At 42.7% G+C, this 19,306-nt stretch overlaps 1 protein-coding gene across 12 annotated transcripts in view; it reads left to right on the forward strand.

Annotated features, from left to right (window-relative positions):
• DLG2 (discs large MAGUK scaffold protein 2) overlaps positions 1 to 19,306 on the forward strand; it is a 1,462,668-nt gene that overhangs the window by 1,184,855 nt on the left and 258,507 nt on the right. For all 12 annotated transcript variants that reach the window (XM_034759045.1, XM_034759046.1, XM_034759048.1 and 9 more), the window contains one exon: positions 10,450 to 10,552. In XM_034759045.1, the coding sequence (XP_034614936.1) occupies positions 10,450 to 10,552 (103 nt within the window). The remainder of the gene's footprint in view (positions 1 to 10,449; positions 10,553 to 19,306) is intronic.

Genomic DNA, 19,306 nt, shown 5'->3' on the forward strand with positions numbered 1-19,306 from the left:
CAACAATAAGAGGTGTTTCTCTGAAGTTTGGGAACAGGAAGAAAATATGCCTTTGCCTAAGGTTACAGGGTAGGGTGACCAGATGTCCCAATTTTATGGGCACAGTCCTGATATTTGGGGCTTTGTCTTATATAGGCGCCTATTATCCCTCACCCCATGTCCTGGTTTTTCACACTTGCTGTCTGGTCACCCTGTTACAGGGGCAAGGGGCACTGTTTAGAATGATTTGCATCATCTGTCTATAAGATGTAGTTAGTTGTTAAGGATGTGGGGAATTTCCCTGACTATAAAGGAAAGTTTGCAAAAATCCAGTTTACTAATGGTATTTTATTCTGAATATTCTAGCTGCCTCTGATGCTATTAGTATTTTGGCACCACATTCAGGTGACTCAACCTCATCATAAAAGTTAGAGATGGGAAACGACCTGTTAAGTCATACAGCACCTTCCCCCGCAGTGCTTCTTGTTCCTCGGTGAGAGGAAATTCTGCGTCTGGAAAGGCCAGCTCATCGGAGCATATAGACTGGCTGACTAGAGCCAGGAGCTATAACTCAAACTAACCCAGACCTGAAAAATTCAAAAAGTCATTGAAATAAGTGGTCCATAAAAAGAGATGGGACAGGAGCAGGGTGAAGAGAGGAGCAGGCACAAGGATATTATTATTGTTTCTGGTAGCTCCTACAATGTGCTAGGCACTGTACAAGCCCAGAATCTTGCACGGTCCTGATCCGAAGAAGCATCCATCCAAAGAGAGAGGATGAGGGCACAGAAAAGAGAATGAATTAACTGCAGAAGTGAGAAAATGAGAGGACAACAGAAAGATAATAAGGGAAGTGCGGATGAGAATGTAAGTGGAAGAAAGTGAAGTAGAAAGAAGGATCTTCCCTCTTTTTTTTCTGCTAAGCAGCCTTTTTCATGTAAGAGACAGAACCTTGCCTTTGTAACTCAAATAGAAGGGATGCTGTAACAGAGTGAACTTCGGTGCCCCTTGACCGTGGTGGTTCTTGCGGTTTTTTGAGCTGTCCAGGTGCTGTGCTGGCTCAATGGGTGCTGCTCTTCTATGTTTGTTTGAAGACTTTTTCAGATATTCAGCCTGAAGATAACTGTCTTGTCATTGTTTCCAAAAAGAGCTTTTCAATATTTAAGGCTGTTCTATCTCAGCAAAGGGCTGTGATTTGGTAGCGTGTGCGAGTTAGTTAGAATTCCGGTTTCTACTTCCTTCTATTAAATATAAAAAGTGTCATAGGAATACACATCATTGTGTATAATCATCATGTAACTTTCCCATGGGCAGTCTCTTCCCCTTGCACATTTAAACATAGATACAGTGAGATAGGCATAGCCCTGCGTCACCCACAGCCCCAGAGGATTTGTGCTGCATGCTCCCCGCTCTGTGAGCAGCCACCTCTGCTGGCCATGTGACTGGGGTGGGGAAGGAACATGATCGTGAGGGAAGCAATTACCATAGGGGTGCTTGGAAGAACTGTAGCTGTGCTTAGTGGAGCTGCAAGAGGAGATGGGCAGTGCCCTCCTTTGGTGTACAGAGTGGGGCTTCTGGCCCTGAGAGTTGAGTTTTGTTCCAAGTTGTCTTGTCTCATCTTCCGTCACTCAAACTAATTTTTTCACGAGTTCAGCAAACCGAAGAACCCCACAATTTGAAAAATTTGCTCTATTGTTCCAGCCCGAAAGTGTGCAGTTTCCTTGCCACTTGATTATCCCAGTAAAAAGCATCAGGCAATGTTACTGACAGCTGAAAGAAGAAACAAAAAGCAGGCTTTTGTTTTCCCTTCGGAGAAGGCAGCATGTTTCTCTTTTCCTTTACAGCTTACCCAGGGACTCTGAGTGTTCATTTAATTGCAGTACAAACCCAAACTAAAGGTAGCTTTGATACCATAGATTACTCTGTCGATCTTTGAATTTGAATGACCTACATACGAATCAGGCTTAGGCTAGCACAAGAAGAAGAGACATCCAAAGACTTTAATTTGTACAATTCAGAGTTGAGCATACTAATACATGCTATTTGATTAAATATTTTGGAAAAAATGTAAAAGTATATGGTCTGTCCAAGTCTAATGATTTTACCCGCCTGTGTATTAATACCAGATCTGTTTGGGCCTGATCCAGTNCGTGCGTGGGTTATGGTCTGTCCAAGTCTAATGATTTTACCTGCCTGTGTATTAATACCAGATCTGTTGGGGCCTGATCCAGTGGTCACTGAAGTTAGGAAAGGGCTGATTTAAATATGGTTTGCATTGGTCCTTAAAGAGTAGTGCCTACAATTCCAACTACTGTGTTTAATTTGTATAATTTGCAACAGGGCTAGGTGTGTAGCTAAGAAAAAAATAGGTTGCTCAAAATCAGGAAGTGTTTTATGCCAGTTTGCCAATCTCAGATGAAGTTTTGTTCTTGGATTTTTGAATCATAATCTTTCATTACATTGTTGTCTTTCTACTCTCCTTTCACCACAGCGTGCAGAAGAGAGAGACAGCTGTATAAGCTGCAGGCTTTTCTGATTTCCATTATGTCAAATTCATTTTGGAATTAGGCATCAGAAACTGTGCAGTCAAACTCATTCTGGTGTGGGGCATCAGGATTGTGCAGTCAGGCTCAGGGCGACAGTGCTTTTTTTGTAAGAAGCAGTCCCGTGTTATAAAAGAAAACAACCAAGTGGCACCTTCAGAGTGCCTTAAACTTTCTCTGCACTCACCCACAATCACACCCATACACTTTTAGATACGTGACTAGTGCTCAGTTCATTTGTTTGTGTCTTGCTCCTACCTGGCATAGCATTCTAGGTTCTTAACACCTAAGTATTTAAACAAATTTAAATTGGAAATTGAAAATAGATTTCACAATTTGCAATTAAATAATGGTGCCATGCAAAATGTTGCCATACACAATTGTCTTAATAAGTTCACATGGATCAAGAGGCAGGGCATGCATAAGTGGCAGGGGCAAAGGTAAGGGCACGAGCTGTTGTTATGCCCTTGTGATGTCAAGCCAAAATACCCTGTTCTTTCTGACCTAGTAGGGTGAGATGTTAAGTGGAAGTGGTGTATACATCATCGCTTAGCTTCTTTAATCACGATTGGTTGTCTTTAGAAAAAAATATGCTCTTGTTCAATCACAGGTTATTGGGCTTGTTAGTGTTCACTTGGATAGTAGGAAAGAATATTTCCCTCCACTGCATTAATTGAGTGGAATTCTACAGCCCATATTATGCATCATGAGGTCAGACTAGATGATCATGAAGGTCTGTTCTGACTTTAAAATCTGTGAATCTGTATAAGATTTCAGCAGCTCAGAAAAAAAATGAAGACCCAGTGCATTTAGTACTTTAAAATGTCAAAAATAAAACCTTGAAATCATTCTGTCCACCCACAGGCAGCTAGTGCGGAGAGCAAATCAGTGTGTATACAGAATCCATTCCACCCACCTTGATAACAAATGCATGACTGCATTCTGCACCAGTTGATCTGTGGGGGACAGATCAGCTTTTTGGTTAGCCCAATGTAAAGTAATCCATTGCAGGAGTTCAATGTATCTCTCTTAATTTGTCTAATCCTGCCTAATCTAGTGTGTCTCCTGAGTTGCTTGCCTATCATTGTAATATCTAGAGGCTACAAAAATAGACTTACATATAGTTTAGCCCATAATATACCTGCCCTTGTTATCCTGAAGCCACCCACATAACCTGGCATATCTAACTCTTTTCGTTCTCCACGGTGTAAATGCAGGAAATGCATTTCCGATGCATAGCTACAAATCGGGGAATAACTGTCTAAGTGGTAGCACTGCTCTAAAGGATGTGAGGGTTATAGGGGACCACAAACTGAATAAGAGTCATCAGTGTGATGCCGCTTTACAGGTAAAGCAAGTAAAGAACAGCTACCAAGAGGGATTTTACAGCTAACTGGCTGGCTGGGTGTCCATCAAAGGGAGTTATCCCCCCACTTTATTTATCACAAGTATATTAACAGGAGCCATGAATGTAAGACACAGGAGTAACTGTCTCACTCTACTCAGCAATGGTGACCCCCAGCTGGAGTACTGTGTTCCAATTCTGGGCACCACAATTTAGGAAAGATGAAGACAAATTGGAAGGAGTCCAGAGGAGAGCACCAAAAATGATAGAAGATTAAGAAAACCTGACCTATGAGGAAAGGTTGAAAAAATTGAACATGTTTAGTCTTGAGAAAAGAAGATGGAGGAGTGACCTGATAATCTTCCAATACGTTAAGGGCTGTTATAAAGCAGATGGTGATCAATTGTTCTCCATGTTCACTGAAGGTATAGTCTGCAGCAAGGAAAATTTAGGTTAGATATTAGGGGAAACTTTCGAATTGTAAGGGTAGTTAAGATCTGGAATAATCATCCAAGGCAGGTCATGGAATCTCCATAATTGGAAATGTTTAAATACAAGTTGGGCAAACACCCATCAGGGATAGTCTAGATTTACTTGGTCCTGCCACAGCACAGGGGGCTGGATTTGATGAGCTCCCTTCTAGCCCTACTTTTCTATATTCTATGAAAGCTTCTGCATATAGGTAGGTTTGCATCAGTCTCTGAAAATGGTTGGATGTGGGTTCACCCTGTTGTACTTTGATAAGAGGTTCCACAGACAAGTATTCAATCTCACCCAGTTTGTGGGCATCCTGTCCTGAATTTTTAAAATGTCCTCTGAAGCTTGAGATAATAAACAATGTCACTTGGTATAATCTGTGAAGGTAGCTGTGATGGAGTCCCCGGGGTGCAACCTTGACCTTGGGACAGCTGAACCCTCTGTCCCACCAACACTGTGATGCTGTGTCAAGCCACAAATCTCTGGCAGGTACTGCACTTACACAGACATCTACAGGCAGGGACACACCCAACTAAGTTACATGAATGAACTCTCAGACACTCATAAACCACCAATAGGGAGACTCCATCCAATTCCCTCCAGTTCCTCAGCCTTGCACCCCAGAACTGTACCATCTTGCACTGGTCAGAAGCCTGGCCAGTTTAAGTTCATTACCCAGTCCACCCCTCCCTTAATGTGGAGAGGACATGCACCAGCCTTGGTAAACTGAGCTGAGATTTCCTAAGCGCTTCAACCAAAACACACTGTTTTCGGTAAAATATAAAACAGATTTATTAACTACAGAAAGATAGATTTTAAGTGATTATGAGTAACAAGTGTAAAGATGAACGTTGGTTACTTAAGAAATAAAAATAAGTTCTCAGTCTGGGTTCTACAAATTAAACAGCAGTTGACTCAAGCGGTGTCTCACCATGACAGATGGTATAAGCAGGTTAAAGATCCTGGAACTCTTTCCCAGCCTAGGACCACTCTCCCCAGTTCAAAGTCTTTGTCCTCCAGACGTTCCTCCAGGTGTTGAGTTGGGGGGAAGGAGGGAGAGGGCAAGTGATGATGTCACTTTTCCTCTTTTATAGCTTCTTCCAGCTTTCTGGAAAGAGCTTTTGCTATAATGTGTGGGTCCGCCCCCATTGGTCAGGCAGTCTCCATTGTCTACATGCTGTCTTTGAGAAGTCCTCTGGGCTGGCCCTTGAGAGAGTGGATTCCCTTTAATGGGCCATCAGCATGTCTGGCTACTCCATTGTTGTACCTGAAAGGCTGATTGTGGGTGTTCCCAACCTCACAACATATATCAGTAACATATACAACAATGCTTCATAACCTCACATATAATGACAGCACATACAATCTGACAGTATATTAATGTTAAACTGATCAAGACTTTTAAAATGATACCTCACAAGGCATATTTTGTACAAAACATATCCTAATTATAGGACAGTGGTGAATATGGGGGTTCCAGGGTGCCACTGTGAGATAGTGTCACAGTAGCCACCAAATCACACATCTCAAAAATCCCATAGACTGCCTAAGGGATCTGAAGGATATTGGAGTAAGAACTGCTTAAAACTTTTAGACCAAAAATCTTAGAAAAATAGGTTTTGTTGAAAACAATTTTTTGAGGAAAAAAATAATTTTTGACAAATATTTTGCATTTTCATTTTTTAAAATGTAAGCTAGAGTTTTGTTTTCAGATTTTTGGGTTTTTTTATGATTTTTTTTTTCCGGGAATAAGAGGGGTTTTTTTTCTTTGTCGTGAAAAAAGTATGGGAAGAAAAAATATTTTACCAACCAGCTCTAATAGGAACCTGTATGGATCTGTATGGAAGAACACACATGATCACAATATAGGCTGGTGAAAATATACACACTGTCACCAACTGAGACTCTGTCAGATACAGTTTGATCTAAACTAGATCAACATGTTCCTGCTCACAGCCTAACATTTCTTAAAGTTGTTAAACAATTCTTTAGTATAGTCTGATCTGCTTAATCGGAAACTGCAGGTAGGGTCAATACCAACAACAGTATTAGGAACTCATATTTTTTTATTGTTGCAAACAACTAAGTTATTACTCAGAGAATAAATCTTAGTCCTCAGTGGGTTCATCATACAAATAATTATTGACCATGTGTTCCTGCAGCTCTTTTATTATCACTTTTTCTAAAATCAATGATAGCAAGTTGGAAACTTGTCTGTTTTCAAATACAGTAGAGTCAAAGCAAAGTTCACTGCTATTTGTAAACTTTTGTGGCATCAAATTAATCCGTAGTGTAACTCCACTGAAGTTATTAAATAAACCCCACAAATCCAATTTGTGTCCCTCCCTTTTTGTCAGGGAGAGCCTTGAAACATAAACCAGAGGTAACCAATCAGCAGGGTTATAAGTTTGAAACTCACATGTTATGCATGGCCCTCCTGCCGATGAAACCCACAGCTTTAGTCTCTTCAAATGGAATGGCCTCAAATCAATTTGCAGCTCTGGGGGACTGGAGCCACCTGGGCTGCTGTTGATGGTGCTGGGACCACTGCAGGCCTGTTAGCCTGAGCAGCTGCTGCTGAGCCACTTTTCTAGTGAGTAGTCGTGAGTCTGCCCAAAAAGTGGGCATCTCAGTATTGTGGAAGGCTGCATAGTCCCATGAACTAAGCAGGACATAAGGAAATCCCTGTCTTTTTAATACCAGATCTGATACTGACATCCTCCGTGGCCTGTGTCAGGTCACTTAATCTCTGTGCCTCAATTTTCCCATCTGTATACTGAAGATAACCTCTCAATGGTGATGTGACTACTAGTTAGTTTATGTCTGCAGAATGTTCTGTCAAAGGAAATGAGTAGTAGTATTTGTGATTCATTATTTGATTTGCTTTATTAGCTTTCCCAGTGGACGTTACAAAGATTTGGGGAAATGCAAAGAACTATCTCAGTGACACTCCCTAGACTCTTCAGGGTGGTCTTATATATAATGATTGGAACCGAGTGGGATATAAAATTATTTTACAGGCTCACATCAAAATGCCAAAATCAAGTCTGCCAAGTCTGTCCTGGATATGCCAAGGACTGTGTGGTGAAAAAAGAACAGTGCCACTGAGCAGAAGTCTGAGTCCAAGGGAGCTTTTCTTCTTCTTTTTCACAGTCAGCACAAAGTTGCTTTTCAACAGTCTCAGAGCTGTTCACCCTTCTCCCATACTGTCCGTGAGCTGGCACTTACTCAGCTCATCTTCCCATGTTTGCTTGCCCCAAGAGCACCAAGACATTTTAGAGACTTTTAGGTCAGAAGAGACCATTATGATCATCTAGTCTGACCTCCTACACAACGCAGGCCACAGAATCTCACCCACCCACTCCTGTAATAAGCCCCTGACCTATGTCTGAGCCATTGAAGTCCTCAAATCATGGTTTAAAGCCTTCAAGGTGCAGAGAATCCTCCAGCAAGTGATCCATGCCCCACACTGCAGAGGAAGGCGAAAATCTCCCAGGGCCTCTGCCAATCTGCCCTGGAGGAAAATTCCTTCCTGACCCCAAACATGGCCATCAGCTAAACCCCGAGCATGTGGGCAAGACTCACCAGCCAGACACCCAGGAAAGACATCTGTAGTAACTCAGATCCCACCCTGTCTAACATTCCATCACAGGCCATTGGGCATATTTACTGCTAATAGTCAAAGATCAATTAATTACCAAAATTAGACTATCCCATCATACCATTCCCTCCATAAATGTATCAAGCTTAGTCCTGAAGCCATGTGTGTCTTTTGCCCCCACTGCTCCCCTTGGAAGGCTGTTCCAGAACTTCACTCCTCTGAGGGTTAGAAACCTTCGTCTAATTTCAAGTCTAAACTTCCTGATGGCCAGTTTATATCCATTTGTTCTTGTGTCCACATTAGTACTGAGCTTAAATAATTCCTCTCCCTCCCTGTTGTTTAGCCCTCTGATATATTTATAAAGAGCAATCATATCTCCCATCAGCCTTCTTTTGGTTAGGCTAAACAAGCCAAGTTCTTTGAGTCTCCTTTCATAAGACTGGTTTTCCATTCCTCGGATCATCCTAGTAGCCCTTCTCTGTACCTGTTCCAGTTTGAATTCATCCTTCTTAAACATGGCAGACGAGAACTGTACGCAGTATTCCAGATGAGGTCTCACCGAGGGCCGGCTTTAGGAAGTGCGGGGCCCGATTTGTTGGGGCCCCAGCAGGGATGACTCACCTGGTGGTGCTCCGGGTCTTCCGCGGCACTGAAGGACCCGCTGCCGAAGATCTGGCAGGGAACCGCCCAGTGAGTACATCTCCCCCTATCCAACACCCCCCAGGTCCTGCCCCCGACTGCCCCCCTCAGAAACCGCAACCCATCACCCCCCCACTCCTTGTCACCTGACCACTCCTTCCCAAGACCCCCCCACCCTAACTGCCCCCCGGTCTCTTACCATGCTGCTTATCCCCGCCGGAGCCAGGCTGGAGCCGTGCCACCCGGAGCCGGAGCTGCCCCGCCTGGCCAGAGTCGGAGTCGGGGCCTGGGCCGGAGCCGCAGTGCCGGGCCGGAGGGAGCAGCTCGGCCGGAGCCGGACTGGTCCGCGCCGTGCCTCCCTAGAGCCCTCCTTGCACCCCCCCCCCAACCCAGCTTACCTGTCGCTACTTGTTTCCAGGCTTCCCGCATGAACATCTGATTCGCGGGAAGCAGGGGAGGGGGAGAAGAAGGGGGGCGGAGCGTTCAGGGAAGGAGGGGGAGGTGAGGTGAGCTGGGGCTGGGGGCTGGGGGCGGGGGGCGGGGCGGACAGCTGCCAGAGCTTGGGAACCGGCTCCAGCTCACTACTGGGTGCAGGGCCCGATTCAGGGGAATCAGAGGAATCGGCCTAAAGCCGGCCTTGGTCTTGTATAACGGTACTAACACCTCCTTATCTCTACTGGAAATACCTTGCCTGATGCATCCCAAGACCGCATTCACTTTTTTCACGGCCATATCACATTGGCGGCTCATAGTCATCCTGTGATCAACCAATACTCCGAGGTCCTTCTCCTCCTCTGTTACTTCTAACTGATGAGTCCCCAGCTTATAACAAAAATTCTTGTTATTAATCCCTAAATGCATGATCTTGCACTTTTCACTATTAAATTTCATCCTATTACTATTACTCCAGTTTACAAGGTCATCCAGATCTTCCTGTATGATATCCCGGTCCTTCTCTGTATTTGCAATACCTCCCAGCTTTGTGTCATCTGCAAACTTTATTAGCACATTCCCACTTTGTGTGCCATTTGGCTGACTTCCTCATGATAGCTGCTGCTGACAAAGCACCAACTAGCTCTGTACATGAAACAACATGAAGTGTCCACAAACGTTTAGAGCTGGATTCTCTGTCGGCTAAGTTCGTGTTGCACTGCTTATACAACCCAAAGTGAAGTTAAACTAGTGGAGAAACCCCTGTGGAAAATCTCCAGTCTGTGTAAAGCTGGCAAAGGTGGCTAGGCTGCCTACTGCACCTATGCTACCACCTCCCTCCTGCATCTGAACTGTCCAGCGCACGATGGGGAGGAGGCATGTTGGGAACAGGAAGGAGGCATTCAGGGCTGGGGTATGGTAGAGCAAGGCTCTGCTACAGCAGATGCTCTGCTGATAGAATGTCTCCCATCAGTGGAGCGCATTGAAGCTGCCCCCTGCAGGTGAAGGTTACACCAGGGTTGCAAGAGCAGGATCGGTGTGTCCCTGCTGGGTTCCTGTCAGCACTCCCTTTCCACTGTGCTCAGTCAAGTTAAAATTGGTCAAGATTTTAAGAAAAAAGATTAAGAAAAATGTGAACTTAAGAGAGCAGAAAACAAGATAGGCAGCCATCTCCGGTGAATGTAACGCAGATCAATGTGTTATAAACACCATGTACGGTAGTCTGATCCAGTGGCAAAGGATCTTGGTCAATCATAAGTAGCTTCATATGAGTCCATTATAATTTGTCTTTGTTCTTGAACACTGATGACATGAGTTTCTCCCCCTCCCTACCCCAATGCCCTTTCCCAAGTATTAAAGCAGATTCTCCATGGCTTTCCATCCATTATGAAGCACGTTCAGATGGTTGTTTTTTGTTTTCATTTCTCCTGCAGGTGAATGGCATTGATCTTCGGGGTGCTACCCATGAGCAGGCTGCAGCTGCACTGAAAGGAGCAGGACAGATAGTAACAATCGTAGCACAATACCAGCCGGAAGGTAAGTCAATGCACTGATTTACTGTCCAATTAAGAAGTGCTGTTGGGTTTCATTGGATGCTCTTTGGCTGGAAGAATGATGTCATCTACCTTGCACAACTTCAAGAATAGGAAAAGCAATAAAATTGGGGAAAAGTGGAGATAAGAATCATACAGAATAAAACGGTGGTGGTTTGGCACCCTGTGTGTGATGACTTATGTGGTCTTATTCCACTGCCTGGTGGACGAAGAGATGTCCTCCTCACACTAACTGTCCTCAAATGTGGCGCTCATGGGACCTCTTGCTGATAATCTCAGGAATACCAAGGGCTGAATAGACATAGAGAGTGAAGTACCTTTTCACCCTTAGAAAGTGGTCCCTCCATGTAAGAACTGAGACACAATGGTGGGCCAGTTGTACTTCCGTGCTGTACCTTTTCGGTGGCTAAACTGAGGACTTCAGTCACCAAGCTTTGTCAAGCTGCCACTTTTCATAAATAATACATTCTCACTCACTCCCTTTCTCATGCTCTGACTCAGACTCCCCCACCCCAACTTAAAATTAAAACAGAAAACGTGCAATTAAGACAGATACTATGGGAAAAGATGAGGTAAGGAGAAAAAGAGAGGAGAATTAGAAGCAAACAAAATTTCAAATATTATACTTTATTACATACATGAAATAATTGTTTTAGTGTGTGATTGTATATATATGTAGATATAGATAAATTTCAGATCAAGGAAGAAGGGGTAAAAATAATTGTATTACAGAAAGTTCTTGACAGAAGATTTTGAATAAAATGTTAGTCCAATGTATTCTTAGTTTCCATTAGTTGCTGCTGTCTTGTTTATCTTTTCCAGTTTAATAGGAACATAAATATCAATTTAGACTGTTATTACAGAAAGTCATAAGTAAAATTGCAGCTCTTGATTTTTTGGATGGTAAACAATAGTGCATAATGTGCCAGCTTTCTGAGCAGCCAGCTGATGATCGGCAATTAAAATGGAGGAAAGAGTTAATGGTTCAATAAGTTACTATTCATGTGGTAAAGAAAAGAGCATAAAATACATAGTTGTTGCGATATTATAAACTGACCCTCTAACCTACAGTTGCAGTGCAAAGGAAAAGAGGAGGTAATAGTGGTGAATGGGTTCAGAGTTCTCACTTGGTTTGCTTTGAGCATCCAAATGTTTATCTGAACCTTATATGAACTCCGAAGCATTTTTGAGTATGTAGAGTTGCCTGGAAATCTTATGTAAGTGGGTTCTATTGCAAGATTTCTAGAGCTTGCCATCAGGCTGAATAGCTTTTCTCTTGTTATTAAGGCATTTTCACTTCTCATCTTGCCTGGAACTAGGAAATGCAGAGGCTAGCAAAAATAAAACATGTTTTGGTGGGTAAACAGGAGAGCATTCCATTTCCCCAACCCTTCTCCTCTTTCTTTCTTGGTCTTTCTTACATACACACGCCTTTTTTTATTTCCCTTACCTCTCTGAAACAGAAATAGACAAATTGGTATGGGACAAAGTTATAAAGATGGAAGATAAAAGCAGAGTGGGGAGGGAAGAAGAAGAAAAGCGAGGACAGAATTGGAACTAAAAATACAAGAAATAAAAAGGTGAGGTGGGCCATCTAGAATTGGGTGACATTTTTGGATCAATGGTTTATTTGCTAAAAAAATGCAGTTTTGGTCAACCCAAAGCTATCGCAAATTTGACCTGAAAAACCATCCAGTTTTCCAGATCAGATGCTGCCCTTGGGAATGCAGTCTTGTTTCAATCTTGGACTCGGCTCTGAAGCCTCCCCCTCCAGCTGCGGGTACTGCTCAGTAGTCACCTGAAATGGAGCACCCATAGGAGCACTACTTGAAGAAGGATAGGTTACTCACCTTGTGCAGTAACTCTGAGGTGTGTCTCCCTATGGGTGCTCTACTATCCCCTCTCCTTCCCCTCTGCTTCCAGTTTCCTCTATGGGACTTTGCAGAGGAGAAGGAACTGAGGACAGGTCACCTGCCCGACCCTATATAGCCTTGGCATGGAGCATGAGGTTGTGTAGGGCACATGCATTGGCCAAATGTGCACTGCTACTGAAAATCTCCAGTGGAAGATGCATGGGGTGCATGTGATGTGGAGAACCTGCGGGGAGACGCTTCTCAAAGAACTCCAGTTACTGTACAAGGTAGTAACATCTCCTTCGTGTCCACTGAAGGTAGGATAAGAAGTAATAGGCTTAATCCACAGCAAGGGAAATTTAAGTTAGATGTTAGGTAAAACTTTCCTACTGTAAGGGTAGTTGAGCTCTGGACTAGGCTTCCAAGGGAGGCTGGGGAATCACCATCATTGGAGGGTTTTAAGAACAGGTTGAAGAAACACCTTTCAGGGATGGTCTAGGTTTACTTGGTCCGCCAGTGTAGGGGCTGGACTTGATGTCTTCCTGAGGTCCCTTCCAGCCTTACATTTCTATAATTCTATGATCCATAATGATTACTGCAGCTCCAGTTCAGCGGGATATTTCAATACCTGCCTAGCATTAAGCAGAAGAGCAGTCCCATTGACTTCAATGAGACTACTCGTGTACTCAACTGCTAGCTGAAGGTAAAGAAACGAATACAAGCGATTAAAAACTTGTCGATCAAAAAGATGAGGGGGGCCCACTCACTGATATTTTATCCATGCTTTCACATTGATAACCATACTCATGGAAACATTTTTGCTTGCCCTCACTTTTTTCCTGAATAGCAATCTTTTCAAACACCTTTTAAAGCCAGTTAGTGCCTTCGTAAAAATGCACAGCCAGCAAGGAGCCATTCATCCTCTTCTGCAGCATGGACTTACTTGGTACGTCCTGAGTAGTACTTGTAAGATGAGGCACATCTTAAAAGGACATGGCCATGTGCGTGTTCAATGGCTCTCTTTAAGAAGTCAGCGTTCACCCACAGTTGTCCTATTGGGAGTAAAGGAAATATCTTCAGCATTTCAAATTCCATTGGATAGTATGTATTCCCATTTTAGTGGTGATGCTGGTGCTGCAGTACAGTAAGGAAGGAGTTACGGTAAAATTCTGTGGTCAGTGTAACTGATACAGTTTGAAAGGAAGGGGAACTATGCTTTAAATATAGACAACTCATCCTGAATGGAGGAGAGGTGGGGGAAGAAAATATTGGCCTCTAGGTTGGGAACACTAAGGGTATGTCCACACAGCAACTAGACACCCACAGCTGGCCCATGCCAGCTGACTCAGGCTTGCAGGGCTCAGGCTGTGGGGCTCTTTCATTGCTGTGTAGACTTATGGGCGCGGGCTGGAGCCTGAGCTCTGGGACCCTCTCACCTTGCAGGATCCAAGAGCCCAAGCCCATAAATCTACACAGCAGTGAAACAGCCCGAGCCTCGCATGCCTGAGTCAGCTGGCACAGGCCAGCCGCGTGTGTCGCGTTGTTCTGTAGACATCCCCTAAGAGATAAATTCCACATTCTACTCTCAGCTGCACCCATTCATCCCCAGTACAGGGCTGTAAACAGAATTTAATCCTCAGATTTTTGCAAAATATTCAATGTCAGTAGTCTGGAACTCTGTGCTGTGCTGCATTGCAGTATCTCTGCAGCTGTTCCCTCACAGCAATCCCTGGGAAAACCATTAAGCCAGTCAGCTGTTCCGTGTGCTATAAATCTTTCAAGCAAATCAATTAACACCTTACTGTAGCAGCAGGTATGAAGGGAAGACATTCATTAATTACAACTCAATTAGACCAATTGACGCCGAAGGGGCCAAAAAGTTGTTAAAATGAGTACATTTGCACTCTATCCCTATTCGCATTGTTAGCTGCTTGTTGGCACAAATACAGCACTATACATTTTTGAGGAAAGCTGAGTATGTTGAGTAGTAATTGACTATCTGAGTTTTGGTGAGAACGGGAATCTCAGAGACAGCTATCCTCTCTGATACACTTGTAGCTTTATTTGCTGATATTAGCAATGGTAGTTATTAGAGCTATAATTGTAGTTAAAAGCATCTTAAAATAGTGAAACAGATAATTCATGTTTGTAGTTCCTTTTTCTCTGAAGTTTGGCGTTCATGTTAAGTATTATTACAGACACTTTTTTGCCTGTTCACATGTGACCTGCATCGGCTTTTATAGGAGTCCCTTCTTTGTCTTACATCTGTGTCTGAATTGTAGGTGGGGCGAGGAGGGAGAAATCTTATGTTTTTAAAATACTAGACTACAATTTCTAAGCACCACTGTTGTACTTTCCTTATGGAATGACTTCTGGGTTACTTCTTATCCCCCACTATTACCGCCTACTTGCTACCTCAAAAATGTAAACGTATGTCTTGATGAGTCTGCTGTTTTGGTATAATTTTAATGCATATGCATGATTCATACATCTAGCCCTTCTGGATGTTACAGAAATAAGGTAGATATAAAATACACTGCAAATGTAAATGTCTTTATCTATACATCTGTGGCAAGCTGTCTTGATATATATTTAAATATACATACACACATACTCGGGGTCTTTTCTGTAGTTGATATAAATTGGTGTCGCTCCATTGATTTTGATGGAGTTACACTAATATATGAGGATCTGGGCCCTCAGCATCTTGGTGCCTCTGTGTGTGCATGTCTGCTCAGAGAATCCAGAGTACAAAGACTGTGTGTCACACATACACTTTTAAAGTATATTTTATGTGTGTGTGTGGGAAAAGAGTATATATGAACACATGTATATGGGGAAGGAGGCATAAACACCCCGTCTTCGTCCTCGGTGTTCATCTGGCTGGCTGGAGAATGCCAGCATTGTAAAGTCAGTAACAGTAAAAATGTTTAGAATCATTTTTAACGGATTGCCTGGCTCCTGGAGCTGAGTGGGAGATTTCACTGGCTGAAAAATCCAATGTATTTTTGATTAGAAGAATAATTTAAAAAGAAGGGATGATACAGATGAGACAAACAGGTTCCATGCATCATAATGGGACATTGGTGCATATACTGAGTGATCAAGATGTTCTGAATTAAAGTTGAATTCCCATTCTATTGAGGCTTTCCCGCAGAAATGCTCTTGAATCTGTAGTATAATAAAAAATCAGAAACATGCACTCCAGATCTTCCCTGCAAGTCTAGGACACTTTGCTGTAGTAAGAAATAGGCTTATTCATGGGATAATTTAATGGGCCATTCACCCAAAAATAGCTACGGGTATTTTACAAAGTACAAAGAAAGCAACTACAGTGAGAGTTGAGGACCGTGATATTAAAGGATGTGATGAGGGGGACTCCAGAAAACAGTAGTTATTCTCCAATGCTGGAGAATTCTGATGCTGAGGAAATTCCAAGGCAAATTAAGTATTAAGGAGTGTGACAGGTGCCAAGATAACCTTATTACCTAGCAAAGGAGACATTGTGCATTGTCAAAGCCCAGTACTGGTTTGAATGTGCTGCTCCCAGTGAAGTCAGTACAAGTGCTGCATGCAGCTTTTCAAAACTTGAAAGCTATTTAAGAAGTTAGCGCAGTGGTGGGCAACCTGCGGCCCACGGGCCGCACGCAGCCCATCAGTGTAATCCATTGGCAGGCCGCGAGACAGTTTGTTTACATTGACCATCCAGGGAGCTGCGGGCGGCTGTGCCTGTGGATGGTCAATGTAAACAAACTGTCTCTTGGCCTGCCAGCAGATTACCCTGACGGGCTGCAAGTTGCCCACCACTGAGTTAGCATAATAATATTTGACACTTATATAGCAACTTCCATCTGAGGATATTATAGAGCTTTACAAACATTAACAAGTCTCAACCAAGCCAGTGGGATGTACCGAGCAGTAGTAAACTGTATAGCCACCTGTATAGTCACTGGACTCTTCTTCCTCCGATGAATAATTCGCAACAGAAGTGAGTAAAATAATTTTGATGCAGGGAGGGAAAATGCCCTCAAAATTAAATGAATTATAATGGGGGATAAAAAATAAAAATGGTTGAGATTTTCAAGGCAGGATAGGGAATGTTCTCATGGTCTATTTTGGCCTTAAAGACTATCAATGATTGTCTCATTTGACCTTCTGCACATTGCAAGACACAGAACCTCTCACATCCACTCGTGTAATAGGCCCATAACCTCTGTCTGAGTTACTGAAGTTCTTAAATCTTGAGCTAAAGACTTCATTACAGAGAATCCACCATTTACTCTAGTTCAGATCAGCAAGTGACCTGTGCCCCATGCTGATGAGGAAGGCAAAAAGCCTCTAGGGTCTCTGCCATTCTGACCTGGAGAAAATTCCTTCCTGACCCCAAATATGGTGGTCAGTTAGATTCTGAACATGTGGGCAAGAGCCATGAGCCAGACATCTGGGAAAGAATTCACTGTAGTAACTCGGAGCCCTCCCCATCTAGTGTCCTATCTCCAGCCATTGGAGATATGTGGTAATAGCAGTCACAAATGTCCCATATGCCATTATAGGCAACTTCATCATACCATCCCCTCCATAAACATATCAAGCTCAGTCTTGAAGCACGTTGGGGTTTTTTTGCCCCCACTACTCCTCTTGGAAGGCTGTTTCAGAACTTCAGTCCTCTGATAGTGAGGAACTTTCATCTAATTTTAAGCCTAAACTTGTTGATGGCCAATTTATATTGATTTGTTCTTGTGCCAACATTGGCCCTTAATTTGAATGCTGTCTCCCTCACTGGTGCTCATCCCTTTGATGTATTTATCGAGAGCAATCATATCTCCCCTCACCCTTTGTTTTGTTAGACTGATCAAGCCAAACACCTTAAGTCTCCTCTCATAAGATAGGGTCTCCCTTTTTCAGATCCTCCTGGTAGCTCTTCTTGCACTTGTTCCCGTTTGAATTCATCTTTTTTAAACATGGAAGACCAGAACTACACACAGTATTCCAGATGAGGTCTCATCAGTGCCTTGTACAAGGTAATAACACTTCCATATCTCTACTGGAAATACCTTGCCTGATGCATCCTAGGATTGCATTAACCTTTTTTGTGGCTGCATCACATAAGTCCCCAATTTATAACAAATATTTTTGTTAGTCCCTAAGTGCATAACCTTTCACTTTGCACTATTCAATTTCATCCCATTTCCATTACTCCAGTTTTCAAGGTTATCCAAATCTTCTTGTATGATAGTCCAGTCTTCCTCCATATTGGCAATATCTCCCAACTTTGTGTTATCTGCAAATTTGAATAGCATACTTCCACATTTTGTGCCAAGGTCATTAATGAAAATGTTAAATAAGATTCATTTCAAGATAGATCCTTTAGAAACTCCATTATTACCGTCCCTCCAGCCTGACAGTTCACCTTTTAATTCTCATATTAATCCCCATCTTCTCCACTTTAACTAATAATTTCCCATGTGGAATTGTATTAAATGTTTTACTAAAATCCAGGTAGGTTAGATCTACTTCATTTCCTTTGTTTATAAAATCAGTTATCTTCTCAAAGAAAGAAATCAGGTTGGTATGGCACGGTCTACCTTTAATAAAACCATGTTGTCTTTTGTCCCCATTATCTTCATCTGTATGTCTTTAATTACTCTCTCTTTCAAAATTTGTTCTAAGACCTTGAATACAATTGAGGTTAAACTAGTGGGCCATTAGTTTCCATGATCACCTTATTTTTTTCTTTTCTTAAATACATGTACTCTATTTGCAACTTTCCAGTCATAGAGTATGAATCCGAGTTTACAGATTCATCAAAATCCTTGCTATTGGGCTTGCAATTTCATGTGTCAGTTCCTTTAATAGTCTTGAATGGAGATTATCCAGGTACCCCGATTTGGTTCCATTAAGATGTTTGACTTTGGCTTCCACCTTGGATGTAGTAATTTCTACTTCCTTATCCTTGTTCCCATTAGCCAACCTGTCACCGCCTGCAACTTTCTCATTAAAAACGGAGGCAAAGTATTTAGCCATTTTGCCTAGTCCCAGTCCCTCACCCTTCTGCATTAAGCAGACAGTTTCCGCTTTCTTCTCGCTGTCCAGGCACCAGTATTGGGAGCATTGATAGGACAGGAGACACAGTTTCCCTGTTCTCAGCTCTGCTTGTTGCCACAGCAGCTCCTGGCTGCCAGGAGTAGCTATTGCAGGGGAAAGTTCTGCTCAGCCCTTATAGCTGTAGGAATGGAGCATGCTATTTAATTCTGGGGGGTTGGTGCATGTGCATTTTGGTTGCACATAAAGTTGAGTGGGGATGGAACATGCTCAAGTCTAAGAATTGCACTCTCCTAAGAATTTAGCTGCCAAACTCTAAAAAGTCTTTACTAATCATGTGTGAACTGACACCTAACTTGCCCAAATTGGGGGAAATTTACACAGGATCTGCAAAAGCCATGATTATGACATCAGGGTGCCACCCTGTCAGATTTCAAGAGCTACCTGTGGCACCTGTAATGGCTCATCTAACAGCTGTCGCATGGTACAAGTTTTGAGATTGGGCATATCTCTGGAGCATCAACATATGACTATAAAGTAGCCTCTTAAACAGTGGTGTCATATTTTTGATCTGGCTATCGTCAACTAGCAAACCTATGGAAATAATAGTTACTACAATAGCTGCTCCTACAGTGATTGCTTCTTCGTGTACCATCTTTGTCTGTCATTAACTTCATTTCTTTTTAGCCTGCTAATAGCCTCTTTGGCTACTCTGACCGTTACCAGGAGAAATAAGCATAAAGTTTAGGCTCAGCTGTCATTACTAACTCTTTATCAACTAAAGAATCATTGCCAAAGTGCAATCTGTCATGTCAGCTTAAAAAAAAAATCTGTTCTTTTTT

Source organism: Trachemys scripta, chromosome 1, assembly GCF_013100865.1.
Source record: "Trachemys scripta elegans isolate TJP31775 chromosome 1, CAS_Tse_1.0, whole genome shotgun sequence".
In the NCBI taxonomy this organism is placed as follows: Eukaryota; Metazoa; Chordata; order Testudines; family Emydidae; genus Trachemys; species Trachemys scripta.